Genomic DNA, 15,623 nt, shown 5'->3' with positions numbered 1-15,623 from the left:
GTTTTCCAAACTGATTTATCAATCGAGCCAGAAAATATCAAATCATTTTTATTGTACTATTTAAAAGCAGCCCAACTTCATGGCAGCGGGATCTGAGGCTCCTCTACCTGGCTGAGCCTGTTTCCTGCCTCAGCTCAAAGACATGACAGTGAGGTGAACTGAAAGCTCAGCAGATATATTTGTGCTCATGCTGGAACAGGCTCTCCCGTAACTTGATTAGAACTAAGCAGATAAAGAAGATGGATGGATGTTGTGTATGCTCTCTAAGCAGTAAACATTTTTTTCAAAGAAAACCAGCACAATTAAAGCTGCGATAATTAATTAATATTTCCATGTGAACAAAGCCTTTTAGTGCGGAGAATAGTGTATAGAATAATAATATAATATATATAATAGAGAATACATAGTGAATAGAGTCACTTGTGGAGTCCATATTGGATCATTACTTAACTGTTTTTTTTTCTCAGCTCCACCAATGGCTTCAGCGTCTGTCAGCTCATTGTTTTAATTTTCCGGCCTGCGGCTATACTGCTTTGGTGCTACTCTGAGTTCTCTTCAGAAAAAAAAAAGAAAAGAAAACCAACACTAAACAGAGTTTGCAACTAACTGGTGAACACAGTGACACATTTAGTTTCAGGTAAAGTTTTCCTTTAGGCGCTGGTGGAGACCAAAACTGAGAGTGACTTATGGATGTGTAGCTCAGCAACCATTTTCAAAAAAATTCATTATTTGAGGTTTAAGTATGTTCACCAATTGTGCATCATTAAATTTGTTGCATGTTGCATTTTTACCTCTTGAGAGGTGACCATGTAAAGGCCAGTGCAAGTGTTACACCAGTGCATCAGTAAGTGGATGTCAGTAGGTGAATGTTGCTGTTTATTCCTGCTGTTTGATTACTGCTAAGAGTAGTGGCCTTGAATTGCAATTTTACAAAATGTTGACAACTCAGTAAATTATTGCAGACACTTGTGGTTTGACAGCAGTCCAGCAGGGCTATTAGTGATTAGGTCTTAGTTCAGAGTCTGTTATTTCCAATGTGAATCTGTTAAAATGCTGAGAGTACGAGGAATGTAGTGCCCTCCACTGAAGGATACAACAGGACTGCATTTACTCAAACAAGAAGCAACGAAGATATTCTACAGTGAATGAGATCAATTACTTACTTTATGGAATTAACATCAGTGCTATAATGCATTCATTAATTATGCGTTTCTGATTAAATTGCTTGTCCAGTGTTAAAAAGAACAAGATGACACACATCGCATTGAGTAACGAGAACCATGTGCCGTCCATCTCCTTACCCCTGCCCCCCCTAGTTTCCCCCCATTTCCCATCTGTGCCCTTCAGGCCCTCACTTCAGTCACCTCCCACTTCCCTCTTCCTTCAGAACCCGTCTGTTTTTGTTTTCGAGCTCTGGCTCTTTGGACAGGAAACTGTATACATTGGGAGCATTCAGGAAGGCAAAGAGAAGCTTTCCCGTTAGCTGAGTTTGGGCACATGGAAAAAAAGTGGATAAAAGAGGTCAGTAATTCCTAAAGTAGTAGAGAAACACAAGTCAGCTGTTCTCCTCCCCTCACTTCACTTCCCTCCCCTTTATACAATCTCTGCATTTCAAAAATCCCTGCCACACCACCGCCACAAATTCAGCTCTAAATCCAGAATATTTCAAAATCTTGGAAACATTAGAGTATAACCAGAAGCTAACACTGCTGAGGGGATCTACCTCTTCATACATGTATGGCTCCTCAGCCATAGAGAAAAGGGGAGACTGTGTGGAATGAAGGAAAGGAGGAGGAGATAAAAGAGGAGCAGAGAGAGAGAGAGACTGGCTGGGGGTAAAAAAACAACAGGAAACCAACCGATTCTAATGCTGTTTCTGCAAATCTTTTGGAGATAAGGCAGCGGACTGCCACGTCCAAGTCAAACAGCAGTCGCACCATTTCTTTTCTTGGACCATCACTGGAAATAATGACAATCTAAAAGGAGTTAAAGTTTCAAACGTGACGTCACTTCTGCTCTCAGCCTCCGACACTGTGGTTAGTCAGAATGTGAGCGGATGCAGACTTTTGGTAGCTGATAGCTGGGATTTCAATGTGGCTGCTTTTTGACCTACAAACCTAACCTTTTTTCTTGGGGTCATATGGATCAGTCGCCGTGCTTTCAAGGATCGTTGTCTTTTAATCATCTGGACGACTAACTGGAGCCACATGAAGAATAAAGGGACTAAGCAGAAGTCCAAGAAGAAAGGAAGTGAAAATGCGTTCGGCTGTGACCTGACAGAACATCTTCAGAATTCAGGACAAGATGGTAAAAGTTTGTTTGTTTGTTTTTTCATTTTCTTTGAAATTCAACACTTGTTTAAAGCAGCTCTCAACGAACTACACTTTTCATTTCTTTGAGCAGTTGGCTTAAAAAATAAAATATAATATTTATTAAATTCAGCCTGATTGCCTTTATGGCTTATCATTTTATAAACCTTAAAATGTACATTGTGGTAAATTGAAGTCAAAGTGATTTCATAAAACCCACACAGGCTTTCGTCAAATGTTACATGTAGAAATTGTAGGTGCACATGTGTTTTATATTTAGGAACGCCATTCATTCACCCATTGGCTGTATTAAATGGTCATTTGTGACTTTGGGTGTGGCTCTTACATTTTTTGTGTTAATTTCCTTCAGTGACTATAGTTCCTATGACTATTTTTCTGTCTGACAAGAGACTGGGCGGTGCTACAGCTTGAAGATAAGAGAAAAATAATAAGCCAAGAGAGAAACCAATCAAACTATATCCTAACATAGTTAAATACAAGCTGGGGGCAGGTTTGTTTGAGAGCCTTTTGACCTAAAAATCTCTTTTCTTTTCTCTGATTATATGCTTTGCTCTTGTCTTACAACCAGCATTTGTGATATTTTTGGAAGCACTGTGAAATGTAAAATGAAAAAAAGTCTCCCACGTGCATAGGCATAAGAATAGCTATGCTGAGGATAACTTTAAGGCTGACCTGTCGGAGTGGACACACACAAAGGCGGGGCATTCAGTGCAGGAAGTGAGGGAGGAGGTTTGGGCTATATCCTTCATTATGACTGTCCAGCAGAAATATGGCGGAGTGCCCTCCAGTACTACTGAAAGCTGCTCAGAAACATAAAGATACACAAGTTTAGAGATCATCAAAATTGTATTACGAAATACATCTTTTCTTATGAATGAATCTTGTGTTTTTATTCAAATGTTGCTGGTAACTTTGTGTTCCCTTCATAACTATAATTTGGGTGTTGAAGGTTAGAGTCAGGATAGATCTTGTTTTAGCATCACAACCTTACTGAATATCCAAGCCAAAATTTTGTTCTTCTTCATTCTAGCTTGTCTCCCTAAAGGTTTGTCAAATTATATTGGAACATTAATTGGCAATAAAGAGATGTGAATTAAAAAGTTAAAATCTGTGATGGACCAAAAAAAAAAAAAAAAGAAACTCAAAGTTCCTGTTATAATGATTACATAGTTTGAAGTATTTTAAGGTCATTTCTGTTGTGATTTTCAGACCCATTTGACTAATTTTGTAGGTTGTCATGTTGCTGTTTTAAAACTGCAACAATTTCAGAAAACCCTTTCAAACCTAGACAAATTTCCCTTAGGACCTACTTTATAATAAGGCTAAAAGGTATCATGTGACCATTCAGCATGTCAACAAAACCTGAATGAGCAGCAGCTGCACTTTCATAATTTAATGGGAAATTAAACATTACAGCAGAAAGAAATGACTAAATAACTTGCATCTGCTGATTTTGTGTCAAAACCTGAGTCATAACTAAAGTTGAAACTATCCCTGCATGCATGACACATTGGTTTAGTTCCATGTGCTACCTTACAACATCTGTAAAAGTCAGCACAGAGAAGAGAGAAGCAGAAATGTTCTCTCAGGGCAGAGACAGACACGAACTGCAGAGTTCATCATCCAGCATCTGACCACAGGCATGTCACTGAAAGTCCAATTAAGTCAAATAGGTCAGTGTATAAATGGAAGCCTCTTAACCTGGAGTGATGACACGAGGAACACTTTTTAACTCATATTAAATCTGACTGAGTCCCTAGAAGAAGCCTACAGAACAACAGAATAATTCATTATTACTTGGAAATCTAATAATATGGTGTTGTTAAGAAGTGAAGCACTGAATAGACGTTGAAAACTGTGAGAACTATGTTGTAATGTTCTGTACTGATTTTATTTTTGGTCTATGGAACAAATGCTATTCTTTATCAGTGAGCTGCGATTAAATTAAGTTCAAAAACAAGCCAAGCCAACTCAGCAGTTTATATTTTATTTTCTTTGTGAATATTTAGTTAAAAGCCTGTTGCTCTCATGCTTTTGAAAGAAAAAAAAAATTAAAAGTCGCAACGCTGTCAAAAATACATCAGTCTTGTCTTCAGCTCAAAATTTTTTCACAAAGGTCAGCTTGTGTTTCCCAACATCTGTGCATGAAAAACTGCAGAGTTCAATTGAAAAGAACCAGCGTTTCCAACAAAACTAATGTGCAATCAATTGTTATTTTCAGTATAAGCTAAAGGTTCAGACTGAATCAGAGCAAGTCATTTAAGAAAGTCTGAAATCTGTTGACCAAAAAAAAGCTAATCACAGTAGTGTACAGAAGGTGATGTACTGTAGCTAAGAAAGCTTTGTCGGTCAGTGGTAAGATTTCAAAAGGCATTTTCTATTAGAGGAAATGTCGTAAGTAATACAAGCTACAAGGACTGGGTGTGTCAACCTTCCTTTGAAACAAACAAACCATTTTTAACTTCCTGTCAAAGTCCACCTACAATCAGCGGCCCAAAGGGACAGAAAAGAGCCATGGTGGAGCAACGCCATACCATGAAGTCAACCTTATGTCCATTGTTACCAATGGAACGTCACACTTAAAAACCTTTCCTTCTCCTGCTTTTAAGATTTACTTTTGACCGTCAAGTCCACAGTGCATGTACAAAATAAAAGAGGTGAAACAGGAGGGGGAAAAGTGTTTGAATGATGACTAATACAATTTATTAACTACAGTTCCCCAGGTTCTGAAGACTTGTGCAGAGTTTATTGAGAAGCATGGGATTGTGGACGGGATCTACAGACTGTCGGGAGTCACCTCAAATATCCAGCGCCTCAGGTACAACTTCGCTTACAGCAATCCATTTCCAAAGCTTTGCAATAGTGAAAAATCCAGCTGCTGCTGCATGAAGTGAGAAAAACACTATCAATTTTAGGGGCTTCCATAAGACATTGGACAAAACTAATTAAAAGAAAATAGTAGTTTTATAACAAAGCAGTAGCCTCTAAAATGGTGGACTACAGTGTATGAACAGAATGTATCCCCTCAGTTCAAATGCTGTACAATTACATGCATAGATCCTCTTTGGAGCTGCTCTAGTTATGCAGTAAAAATGAAAAATGAAAGATGCCACACTAAATCAAATTACGCCCATGAAATTAGTTCGATCAAATTTTTGTTATCCGTGCAGACAAAATAAATGTCATGGTATATTTAATTTACATAATATTGTTTGCTTTGACTAGAATTGAGTTTATTTTTTCAAAACGCATGTCAGTCAAAGAGGCTAAAATCTGCCGCAATAGCTAGCTGGGGTGTTAAACAATCACAGCATTCAGCTTTGTGCGTGTTGTGTGCGCAGGCAGGAATTCTGCTCTGAGGCGTGCCCTGACCTTACAAAGGAAGTGTACCTCCAGGACATCCACTGTGTGGGTTCCTTATGTAAGCTGTACTTCAGGGAGCTACCCAATCCACTGCTCACATATGAGCTATACAGCAAATTTACCGTAAGTACGTTTAAATCACTTTTGCAGTTTTGATGAAGGGTGAAAAATTCATGGTTCACAGACAGCAAGGAGTTACGGAGTCAACAAACCATGTTTATCCCACATGACAACTCTGTATATTTGTGTCAGCACCACATGAGTTTGACCTCAACTTTCTGCTTCATTATTAATCTACTCTTTTCATCCCTCCCCTCAGGAATACAAATTAAACTACTCCTTCTATCATAGTGTGATTTATTATTATTTTCATCTTCAATATTAGAAGTGGTAGTTTTACTGCCCTTTAATTGCACAAAGATGAGTCTGCTCAAACTTGATGACAAAGAGACTTAGAGAAGTGTTTGTGATGTGTTTTAGCTTTCATGTGTGCCATTTCTGTGTTTTTGACAACTACCCTGCTGCCAGACCCGCCTGACAAATAACAGTTTTGTTCTGATATGCTGTTTACCAGAGGAGCTTGAGTTTCCAGCCCTTCCGGGCAAGGAGTTTAAGCTTCACAACGAAGCAAGTGAAAAAACACTGAAATAAGATCCTGTATGATAACCTGTGTGGCACAATCTACATTTAATGCTTGAGAGAAACAAAATTTTCTGGATGAACTTGAACTTGAATGATTTTGAAAGAAGCTAAAGAAATGAGCTGGGGAGAAGGGAACCAAAATATAAAACTGTGAGACTTGGCTCATGCTCTCTGTGTAGCTTTCTGTTCTTCGGGCCATTTGCATACTTTGGCATTCATACATGTCTTCCTGTTCATGCCTGAAAACTCCAGTAGTCCAGTCTTTTAGGAACATATGGACCTCATATGGGGCAATATATATATTAAAAAACACTGTGGTCCTATTGTAGAACTTTCTTTTTGTCATAGGAAGAATGTTTTACATAGTTGCACATTGGATGTCTTTTTTCTTGTTTTTTATTTCCACATCTAATTGATCTGACACTTTGTTGTAGATTGTGGCCTTTTCGGATAAGAGCACAGGACCACACAAGAAAACTTTTCAACGACTTCACACATGACTCGCACAACAGCTGTTCAGCCCTAAATCACATTAGTCTGACTGCATACTCTCTAGCACGCCTGTCTACATTTTTTTTAGCAGGGAAAACTGTGTTGAGAGAGTAAGAGTAGGTGGGTAGAAGGGCCATGCAGAGAAACGCAGCTTCACACTGCAGTTCATCAGTGATAGGGGAGAGCTGGGGAGAAGCAGCTGTTAGATGTCCTGGTGGAGTAGGGGCATGTCTTTGAGTTTTACAAACGATTGAAAGATACTTGTCAGAGAGAATTTTAAGAGCGCGCATTAGAAGAATGTAGTTCATATGTAAGATCAAGTAGCTATTGGAAAAGCATCCACTTTAAAGATCAGACAGATTCCTAACACATGATCATGAACTGGAAAGAAACATTTGAAGGCGAGGTGCAGTGATCCACCACCATTATTTTATTTAAATTGAAATTCTTTTACTATAGATGTCTGACTGTTTTACATGCAGGAAGTGGTGTCAGTCCAGGGGGATCATGAAAGACTTGTATACATTCAGAAGGTCGTCAAAGAACTGCCAACCCCTCACTTCAGGTGAACATTTACTTCAGTCCTTTTTATTCTCAGTTTTATTCTCAATTATCCAACTGATTGTGCCGTTTCATTGTACTCATTAATAATAAATAATTAAGTGACTATTTTTTTTTTTTTTAAATCGACTGTCCTCAGGACTCTGGAGTACCTCACAAAACACTTGACCCACCTCGCCACCTTAAGCACTCAGACAAACATGCATACACGCAACCTGGCCCTGGTGTGGGCACCAAATCTGTTAAGGTGAGTTACATTAAAACAATCCTTAGCTTTCTTCAGGTAATGCAGAAAGAAAATGAAGAGATGCTTTACAAGCACAAACATATGATTGTGAACTTGCTGTACAAATTGTTAGTCAAAGCTCAAAGAATTTCAGGAACTGATTTGCAGAATATGCAAATAAAGAAAAACATGTCTTATTTAAATATCCTGTTGTTTTAGATCTAAAAACATTGAAGCTTCATCTGGTAATGGAGACATGGCTTTCCAGGAAGTGCGAATACAACAGTCAGTTGTTGAGTTTATTTTGAATCACACAGATCAGATCTTCAGCAGTGGTTCAGTGCAAATCAAACCCAAAGAAGGTATGGCATTCAAAAAGTACAAACAAATTTATTTGTGAGAGGCTTGCAGCTATGTGACATTCGCTAACTCACATCCATTATCATATTACATGACTATATCCGAAAATGTCATTCTGCAGGACAGAGTTTGATGTGTGGGGAGAAGTACGCCACACTCCCAATCAGCGGCCAGTGTGGGCCAATGAAACTGATGAGCCTGGAAGAAGCTCAGGCTCGTTCCTTAAGTCCAAACCACCCTGTACATAAAGAACGCCAGCGAGAGAACAGTCTTCCTGACACCAGCACTGCTACGCTTTACCACACCGTCATAGACATATCAGACAGCAAGTATGATGATGATGGACAATATTACTGTATTTATTACTGCCAGAAGCTGTGGGGGAGAACAGGGCTTAATTATTCTGCTTTGTCTTTTAGGAGAAAGTTTTCAGGAAAATCAAAGAAGTGGAAGTCCATTTTTAACTTGGGAAGGTCTGTGGACTCCAAGGGAAAACTGAGCCGGAATGGGAGTGTGTTCATAAGAGCACAGGGGATCACAGGTAGAGTGTCCAACAGGACAGATCACTCACACACTCTTACAGAGAAGGTCACTAAGTGAAGATGTTGTTCCTGCAGCTGAAGTTAGTCCAATGTGAACATGACCGGTCCCCATGCCAAACAACAGAGAGACAGACATGAAACACGATGACTTAGGAAGCTAGGACCACTTGTAATGGCGACTATTCCAGCATCAAAGTGGGTTTTCTGTCCATCCAAAAGGCAGCCTGTTTTACTGCTGAACCTCTGATTGGACTATTTTAAACCATTTAGGCTCTTTTAGCTCCAGCCCGAGACTTTTGCTGTCCATACCTTATGACAGTGTGATAACATTTCTGGAACTTTTTTTCACAGAAAAGGCAGCTCTGCGTCCGTCCAGGAGCATGGAGTCATTGTGCTCCTTACCGGCAGGTGGGGCATGAAAAGTATAGTTTCATTAACAATAAGCATTGCCTTCGCATCATTATAAATGGTGGTGTTGCATCTATAGCTGTGAGCTGAAATTCTTTACATGTTTTACTGATGGCCAACTTTTTTTTACTACACAGATGATGACAGAACAGCAAACAACAGTCCAGCTGGTGGACCAGGCAGCATTTTTGTTCCAGATGTGAAATCCAGAACCCTGGGATCTGACTCGCTCTATGAGCTGAGCGAACATGACCAAAACTGGGAGTTTAAAGGGAAGAAAGATGGAGGGGCAGCAGGGGGCTGGAGCTCTAGCATGAATCAAAAAGGGTCACCAGGTGCCTCTGCACCCCCCCATAAAACACTGCCAGAGCAACTGAAAGTGTTCAAAGGTGATGACCTCAGTGGCTACAAGCCCACATCTCCAAAAAACAGGAGGATGTTGTACTCTGGCTCGTCCCACAACAGCTCATCTCGGCCCTCCTTCCCGGGAAGCTTCTTCCCGCTGGAGTCCTCACCAAGGCATCAGAGGCGAGCTGTCAACATATCAGAGCCTTTTGCTGTGTCTGTACCCCTGCGAGTATCAGCCGTTATCAGTTCTAACAGCATGCCATGCAGGGGGCATACCAAAGACAAAGCAGCTGCTCTGAAGCCATGCAAAGAGACCTCAGAGCAGAGCAGCAGCGCTGCAAAGAGCAACACTTTCCCACAACTGGAAGCGAAAAAGCTGGAAGGAACTGAGAAGAAAAACACAGAGGAACCCACCTCGAGAGCATCACAAGAGGGTGACTGCATCTCCATTTAAGGCGTTTGGGGGAAAAAAAACAAAACACAATAAAACTCGTTCAGCTCAAACGTGTAATATAACCACAAAAACATGTTGTTTCCACAGATATAACATGCAAAGAAGCTGTGCCAGAAGGTGAAGGAAGGATGAAGAGTTCTGAACTGGAACCACAGACCCATACAAACACGAGAGAATGCAAAGATACAGCGCCATCTCCTGGGAGAGAACCACACAAGCAGCCCATAGCTGCAGAACTGGTAAATCATTTCCTGTTCAAATTTAGCAAATAAGAATGCTCTTATTATCTAATATGGTTGTTTTGTTTTGTTTTTTTAAAGCACCTAAAAGAAACTTGGAAACTTAGAAAAATAACATGAGGCTGAACCCTTATAAAATGTTTTGACCACATATCTATGGCTGAGACCAGCACATAATGATGATTACAGCTGATTGTTTTACAAATTAGAGGTGGAATTAATGAATCCTGCCTGTTTTTGTGTATCATGTATCTTTTCTTAGCACAAGGAAAGTCCTACTGGGAAAGAGTTGTGGTCTGACATCCACCAAGAGCTGAAGATAACCGAACCTGAAATTGACCTGCTGGATGAGACTTTCAAACCAGTTTTCATCTCGAGGAGCACTTTTGAGAGCGCAAAGTTAGGGATGGATGTTAAATCAAAGCGAAGCCGCAGCTCTCCATCGCTGTCTTTGTTATGCAGGGAGCAGTCTTTAAATACCTCTCTGAGTGATCACGCAATTGCCTCAGGTTCAGACTCTGCAAAGAAACAACCATCAGAGTCAGATATTTTGTTTTCTCTTCACAAAAACTTTGATGTAATCAATGCCTGCCCTGTTGACATGATGGATATGAAAGGGAAAAAACTACGTCAAAAATTCACACCTCTTAACAATGATGATCCCGGTTACACCAAGCGGTTCCATCTTCCCTTAAAGGAAACATGTCAAGATAAAGTCACAAATCCATTGAAAGCAGAGGATTCTCCAACAGCAAGAGTCCTATCAGGATTAGATTATTCAGAAAAATCACAGAAATGTGAAGCTCCTCTGGAAGACAAAAAATTATCCTGTGATGGAGCAAAGAAGAGTGGGATTCCTGAGGTGGAGGCTGCTCAGAGGCTTTCAGTGTGTTTGGAGGAGAGGAGTCACCTCTTGGAGCTGCCGAACCTCGAAGATGACGAAGGATGTGTAGGGAACTCAGAAGAGCTGGACTTGGTGGAGCCCTGGGAGGATCTTAGCTCCACCAAGCAGTGGGTTACCAGCCCTCTCCACTCACCAGACGTGGAGGAGTTGTTTAACCAGCTGTCACCCTTCAGCTCTCGTGAGGAAACTGTGAGCCCAGAGGAGGGAAAGAGCTCATCTCTATCAGTTGATGGCAGCAAACAATCTGCCATGAAGGCCTCCGAGCGCTTCTCTGGAAATTTTTTTCAAATGCTGAGTAGCAAACCTGAAACTAAATGGATGTACTTGCCCTCAGGGTCATCACGGGTCAGTGTGAACAGCATTAACACAACACAACCTCACGCAGGGAAATCCAGTACAACTAAACAGAAGAATACGGTGTCATCTCATAGGTTTTACAGACAGATGTCTTACGAGGCCGCTGCACCAGAGAAAAGAGAGGAAAACTGCTTTTCTAAGCACAGGCCATATTCTCTTAATTTAGACCTGGGATATAGATGTATCAGAGATATTTCTAATCAGCAAAACTGTAATTCATCAGAGTTTTCGGCTTGTCAAAGAGGATTATTAGCCTCTTGTGGAACTGTAAACAGTGGGCTGTCCTCAGAGTTAGAGTTGTTCCTGAATGATCGGCAGGCACCTCTGCGTCGAAATTCAGCCCCGGTTAGCGTGTCATCGGTGCGAACAGCCTTCATGATAAAAACATGCCAGGCCAAAGCTGTGCCTGTCGTCCCGCCAAAGGTGCAGTACAGTCAGATACCTCACTCCAGACACGAGAAGGATTTTGATGCAGTAAAGGAACAAGAAAAGGAATGTCCCAAAGTGAACGCAGAGAAAAGTAATGCTGCCCCTCCTCAGATGATGTCAGATCTAAAAGAGGAGCTCGAGAACAAAGAGCCTGTCCCAAAACACCAAAAACAGCCAAATGTTGAGAAACCCGGTGAGTCGTTGAAGACCACATCTTCTCCAGAACTGCCAGTCATAACAAGGAAACACACTCCTAGTCTGGAAGTGTTTGTCGATTGCCCCAGACCTAACAGAGGGAACCTTCTACAAAGACCATCCTTTAGGAACAGGCAGAGACCTCAGAGTCTCATCCTGCTCAGCCCTCCGTTTCCCATTATGGACTATCCACCGTCAGGGGACGACGGCAAGCTCCTGTCATCCATCAAAAGCCTGAACGACACATCAGCAGCTAATGTCTTTTCTAAAGAAATGGCAGAGAATTTCAGGACGACTGAAGGGATCACTCTTCAAAACAAAATGACTATCCCAAAAAGTGGGCAGAGACTGGAGACATCGACCAGCTGCTTCTACCAGCCACAGAGGAGGTCGATGATATTTGACAGCAGAAGCCACCGGCAGATTGAGTGACTGGAGGTGTAGCCAGTGATTACATGACTGGGTGTCCAGAAATAGATACAGTATATTAGGAAACTTGTTGAAAGTTACGGGACAGTGACATGATAACATGTTGTAAATCACAGAGCTTTGTTTGTTATATTTCTTGAGGGCTGAAATGCAAAGAACTTTTATGGAGTCTTTAAGTATTTAAGAAAGAATTGGGGACACTGTTTATGTGAGAGCCATTTAAGTAATTACATTTTTAAATAGCTTATTGCTTTCTGAATTAATATATGAATAATTTGGTCACTGAAACATGTTTGCTCAAAATTTATATAACCTATTAATTGATGAAAAAAATAAAATTGCTAATTTGTTTACTGCAAATTAACTATTCTATGGTCAAGCATCACATTCATGGTGCTTATAGTGACAAAGATCGTTTTCTAAGTGGATTTAGAAAATTATCTGACCTTAAATGATCCCACTCAGTCTCACGGTGCCACTAGCTTTTTTGAAGGATTTTATCAGAGGCGGAAAACCTATTCACCTACTTACTAATAAAAGTACTGATACGACTGTAAAAATACTATCAGCAACATGCAGTAAAAATGTCTGTAAATCAGTCTCTGACTGATATATGATTGCTTGTCAATGCAGTAAAATATAAGCAGCATTCTACCAATGTTGCTGATGGTTGTAAGGAAGATTTAACTACTCAACACACATTTGAACAAGTTAGTCTGATAGTTTTCGGTGTCAGGCCCCTTTAAGGGCTCACCGGATAAATCTGAGGTACAGTTCCTGAGTACATCTACTTAGTTAGTTTCAAACACATCTCATATTTGTTTTCTGTGAATGGTGGTTACCAAGTTGTCAACAAGGCCACTGAGCAAGCTCCATTATAAGAGGAAGACTGTAAGATGCAGTTGAAATTACAGGAAAAAGCTAAAAATGTGAGTGTAAATGTTTTAGGCTTCAAACTAAACCTAGATTTGTTTTTTGTTTTTTTATATATATATATATATATATATATATATATATATATATATATAATAGCCATGGTTCATACTGGATATGATCACAACCTCCTCACATAAATATTCATGTCTGAACTGAATTTATTCCTGAGCATTAAGCACTCTTAAAATGGGAAGTGTACAGTAAAGCATAGCAACACATGAAATGGTCAACTGAAGAAGTGACAGGGACACTGTTTATAGTTTAACACCGCTACTTCTCATCATGAAGCTGAAATGCATTTATTTATCTCAATTAATAAAGGAATCTTGACACCTATGATGTGTTATACTGTATGTTGGCTCTGTGATAAGCTGATGTCAATGTATTTTTTAAACTAATATTTAAAAGGAAATTCCTCTTTCTGATTTAAATTTAGCAGAAGTGAATTAATAGTATTTACCCACAGAAGGAATTTAATGTGTCTCTTTGTTTTCTGTAATTACTTTATATTTTATCTTTATTCTTTAGAGGCTATTTTGTTTTGTTTTGGGGGTTTTCGTGACAATAATGATAAACAAGCTTTGCAGAAATGAGGAATGATGTCAAAGGCAACGTTTTGGTGCTACTTGTCTGACAAGAAAGTGGAAGCGGACTTTGTGCACCGATTGAATTCAGTGACTTTGGACCTTGAAGGTGCTTTGAGTCAAAGTGGAGGATGCGTGGTTTCTCTGGGTTTGGGGCTTTTTTTTTTTTTTTTTGCATCACATCAAATAGCTTTTTATGCTATTTATGGGTGAGCACCCATGTTAAAGGATGTAACACTATTTTTGATTTGGATGTTGCAAGTGTGTTTTATACTGTAGCTTGGGTTGAATGAATGAATGATTACACTGTTAATCAAGAAATGCTTTGATTTCAATGGAGACCTTTTGTATACTTGTTGATAGTGAAAATGACTGAATAGTGCATATCACTTGGAAAAAAAAAACACACATAAAAACTGAGATTTTGGAGAAAGGCTTTGGATTAACTGTCAGGATGATGGATTTATTTCTAAAGAAATAAACATAAGACACCTAAGTTTTGTTACAACTAAAAGTTCTGAGAATAAATATTCATGGAAGTAATTTGCCCTGTTTGGTCTAATTTCATTACAGCATACAGTGATATTCTCAGTTAATGGAAAAATGCAACTGATGTGTTGAAGTTTTGACATTACTTTTTTAATCATAAAAAGAGTTTAATTTCAGAATAAACTAAACTTGGGTCTATAATTTCCCTATATAGTTCCAAAATGTTTCCAGACAGTGGCGCAAGTACCTTGACAGAGAGAGGGTTGAAGGCTCTGCATGTTCTCCACGCTTAGCTGTCTGTATCTGTCAGGCCTGTGATGGACACGAGACCTGTTCGGACTCAACCCCACCCTCACCCTGTCAGCTGGGTTTGGCTCCAGCCCCTGACCCCCACATTGCAAACCTCAGTGCTGCAGCTATCTAATGACTGAATGTGGGATGTTGCCACTGTCCATCTCTAACTATCATTTTCTCTGTCTGTCTGCTTTGATGCCCTGACTGACTGTCGTTGAGTCTAAATGCTGGATGCTCTGCAACAACCGAGCAATTTGATGAAAGCACTTATTTGCCATTTTATCTCAGAGTGCAGAGGATGTCAAAACTTCCACAGAGTGCTTCAGAGGCCAGCTCACTGAGAGGGGCGAGATAAAAGAGGCCGTAGTGCTGCTGTGTGAATGAGGAGAATTCAAGGGGCCCCCGAGAGGAATGGGGCCCTTTCGAGATCACATGATTCTACACCCAATTGATGCATTTGGGACATTAAGCAGCTTGTGTTTTGCTCTTGCATGGTATTTTTAACTATAATAAACTATTATTGTATGATATTAGAATGTTGCTATATTATATTTAATAAAAAACATTAAAATGATCCAAATCATGGTAGTGCAGATCTATATTGCTCAACTATCTCCCTCTTTGCCACCAGATGACGCTCCTGCTCCACACTGGTGGATCTGATGTGGCCAGTAAACCTGTAGGCAGACCAGCTGAAGACACTGTGCAGCACACACAAAGTATTCAGACCGCTCTGCACACACTGTGGCCGGGAAGTGACAGTGAACATCACCACACCGAGTACAGTGCCCCAAAACGTGAAAGCGCATTGCATGTGTGTCAGCAACTTCTCCACAACCAAAACTTGCCTTTATCTTTCTGTCATCCCTTTCAAAATAAATGCCAGCAGCAGAGTAGTCTGCTGCTGGCCTCTGTCATTTTCTGCTGCTTCCTACAATCACAAAGGTTGTGTAGCGTCACTCCTCTCATTAGGTTGAAGGGGAGAGTTGTTATCACACTGCTCAGACTTCAGTTGTCTCAATGATTTGGGGCAAGTTGTCA

At 40.1% G+C, this 15,623-nt stretch overlaps 1 protein-coding gene across 1 annotated transcript; it reads left to right on the top strand.

Annotated features, from left to right (window-relative positions):
- Positions 1-1,703: 1,703 nt before the first annotated feature.
- Positions 1,704-14,342, top strand: arhgap31 (Rho GTPase activating protein 31). The gene is made up of 12 exons (XM_029520144.1): positions 1,704-2,307; positions 5,046-5,148; positions 5,672-5,816; positions 7,310-7,392; positions 7,528-7,635; positions 7,834-7,976; positions 8,096-8,303; positions 8,394-8,515; positions 8,868-8,924; positions 9,062-9,706; positions 9,814-9,965; positions 10,228-14,342. Exons 1-12 carry the CDS (start codon positions 2,208-2,210, stop codon positions 12,280-12,282), a joined length of 3,921 nt encoding a protein of 1,306 aa, XP_029376004.1. The 5' UTR covers positions 1,704-2,207; the 3' UTR covers positions 12,283-14,342.
- The last annotated feature ends 1,281 nt before the right edge of the window (positions 14,343-15,623 follow it).

This window comes from Echeneis naucrates, chromosome 14, assembly GCF_900963305.1.
Source record: "Echeneis naucrates chromosome 14, fEcheNa1.1, whole genome shotgun sequence".
Lineage (NCBI taxonomy): Eukaryota > Metazoa > Chordata > Actinopteri > Carangiformes > Echeneidae > Echeneis > Echeneis naucrates.
Note: the sequence above shows the minus strand (reverse complement) of the source record. Positions and strands in the feature narration are given on the sequence as shown.

Bases quoted from the DNA above. Each gene is read 5' to 3' on its own strand.
- arhgap31 (XM_029520144.1), top strand. From the start codon at position 2,208: ATGAAGAATAAAGGGACTAAGCAGAAGTCCAAGAAGAAAGGAAGTGAA. The intron at 5,817-7,309 runs GTAAGTACGTTT...TTTTACATGCAG, and splicing joins AGCTATACAGCAAATTTACC to GAAGTGGTGTCAGTCCAGGG. The intron at 9,966-10,227 runs GTAAATCATTTC...ATCTTTTCTTAG, and splicing joins AGCCCATAGCTGCAGAACTG to CACAAGGAAAGTCCTACTGG.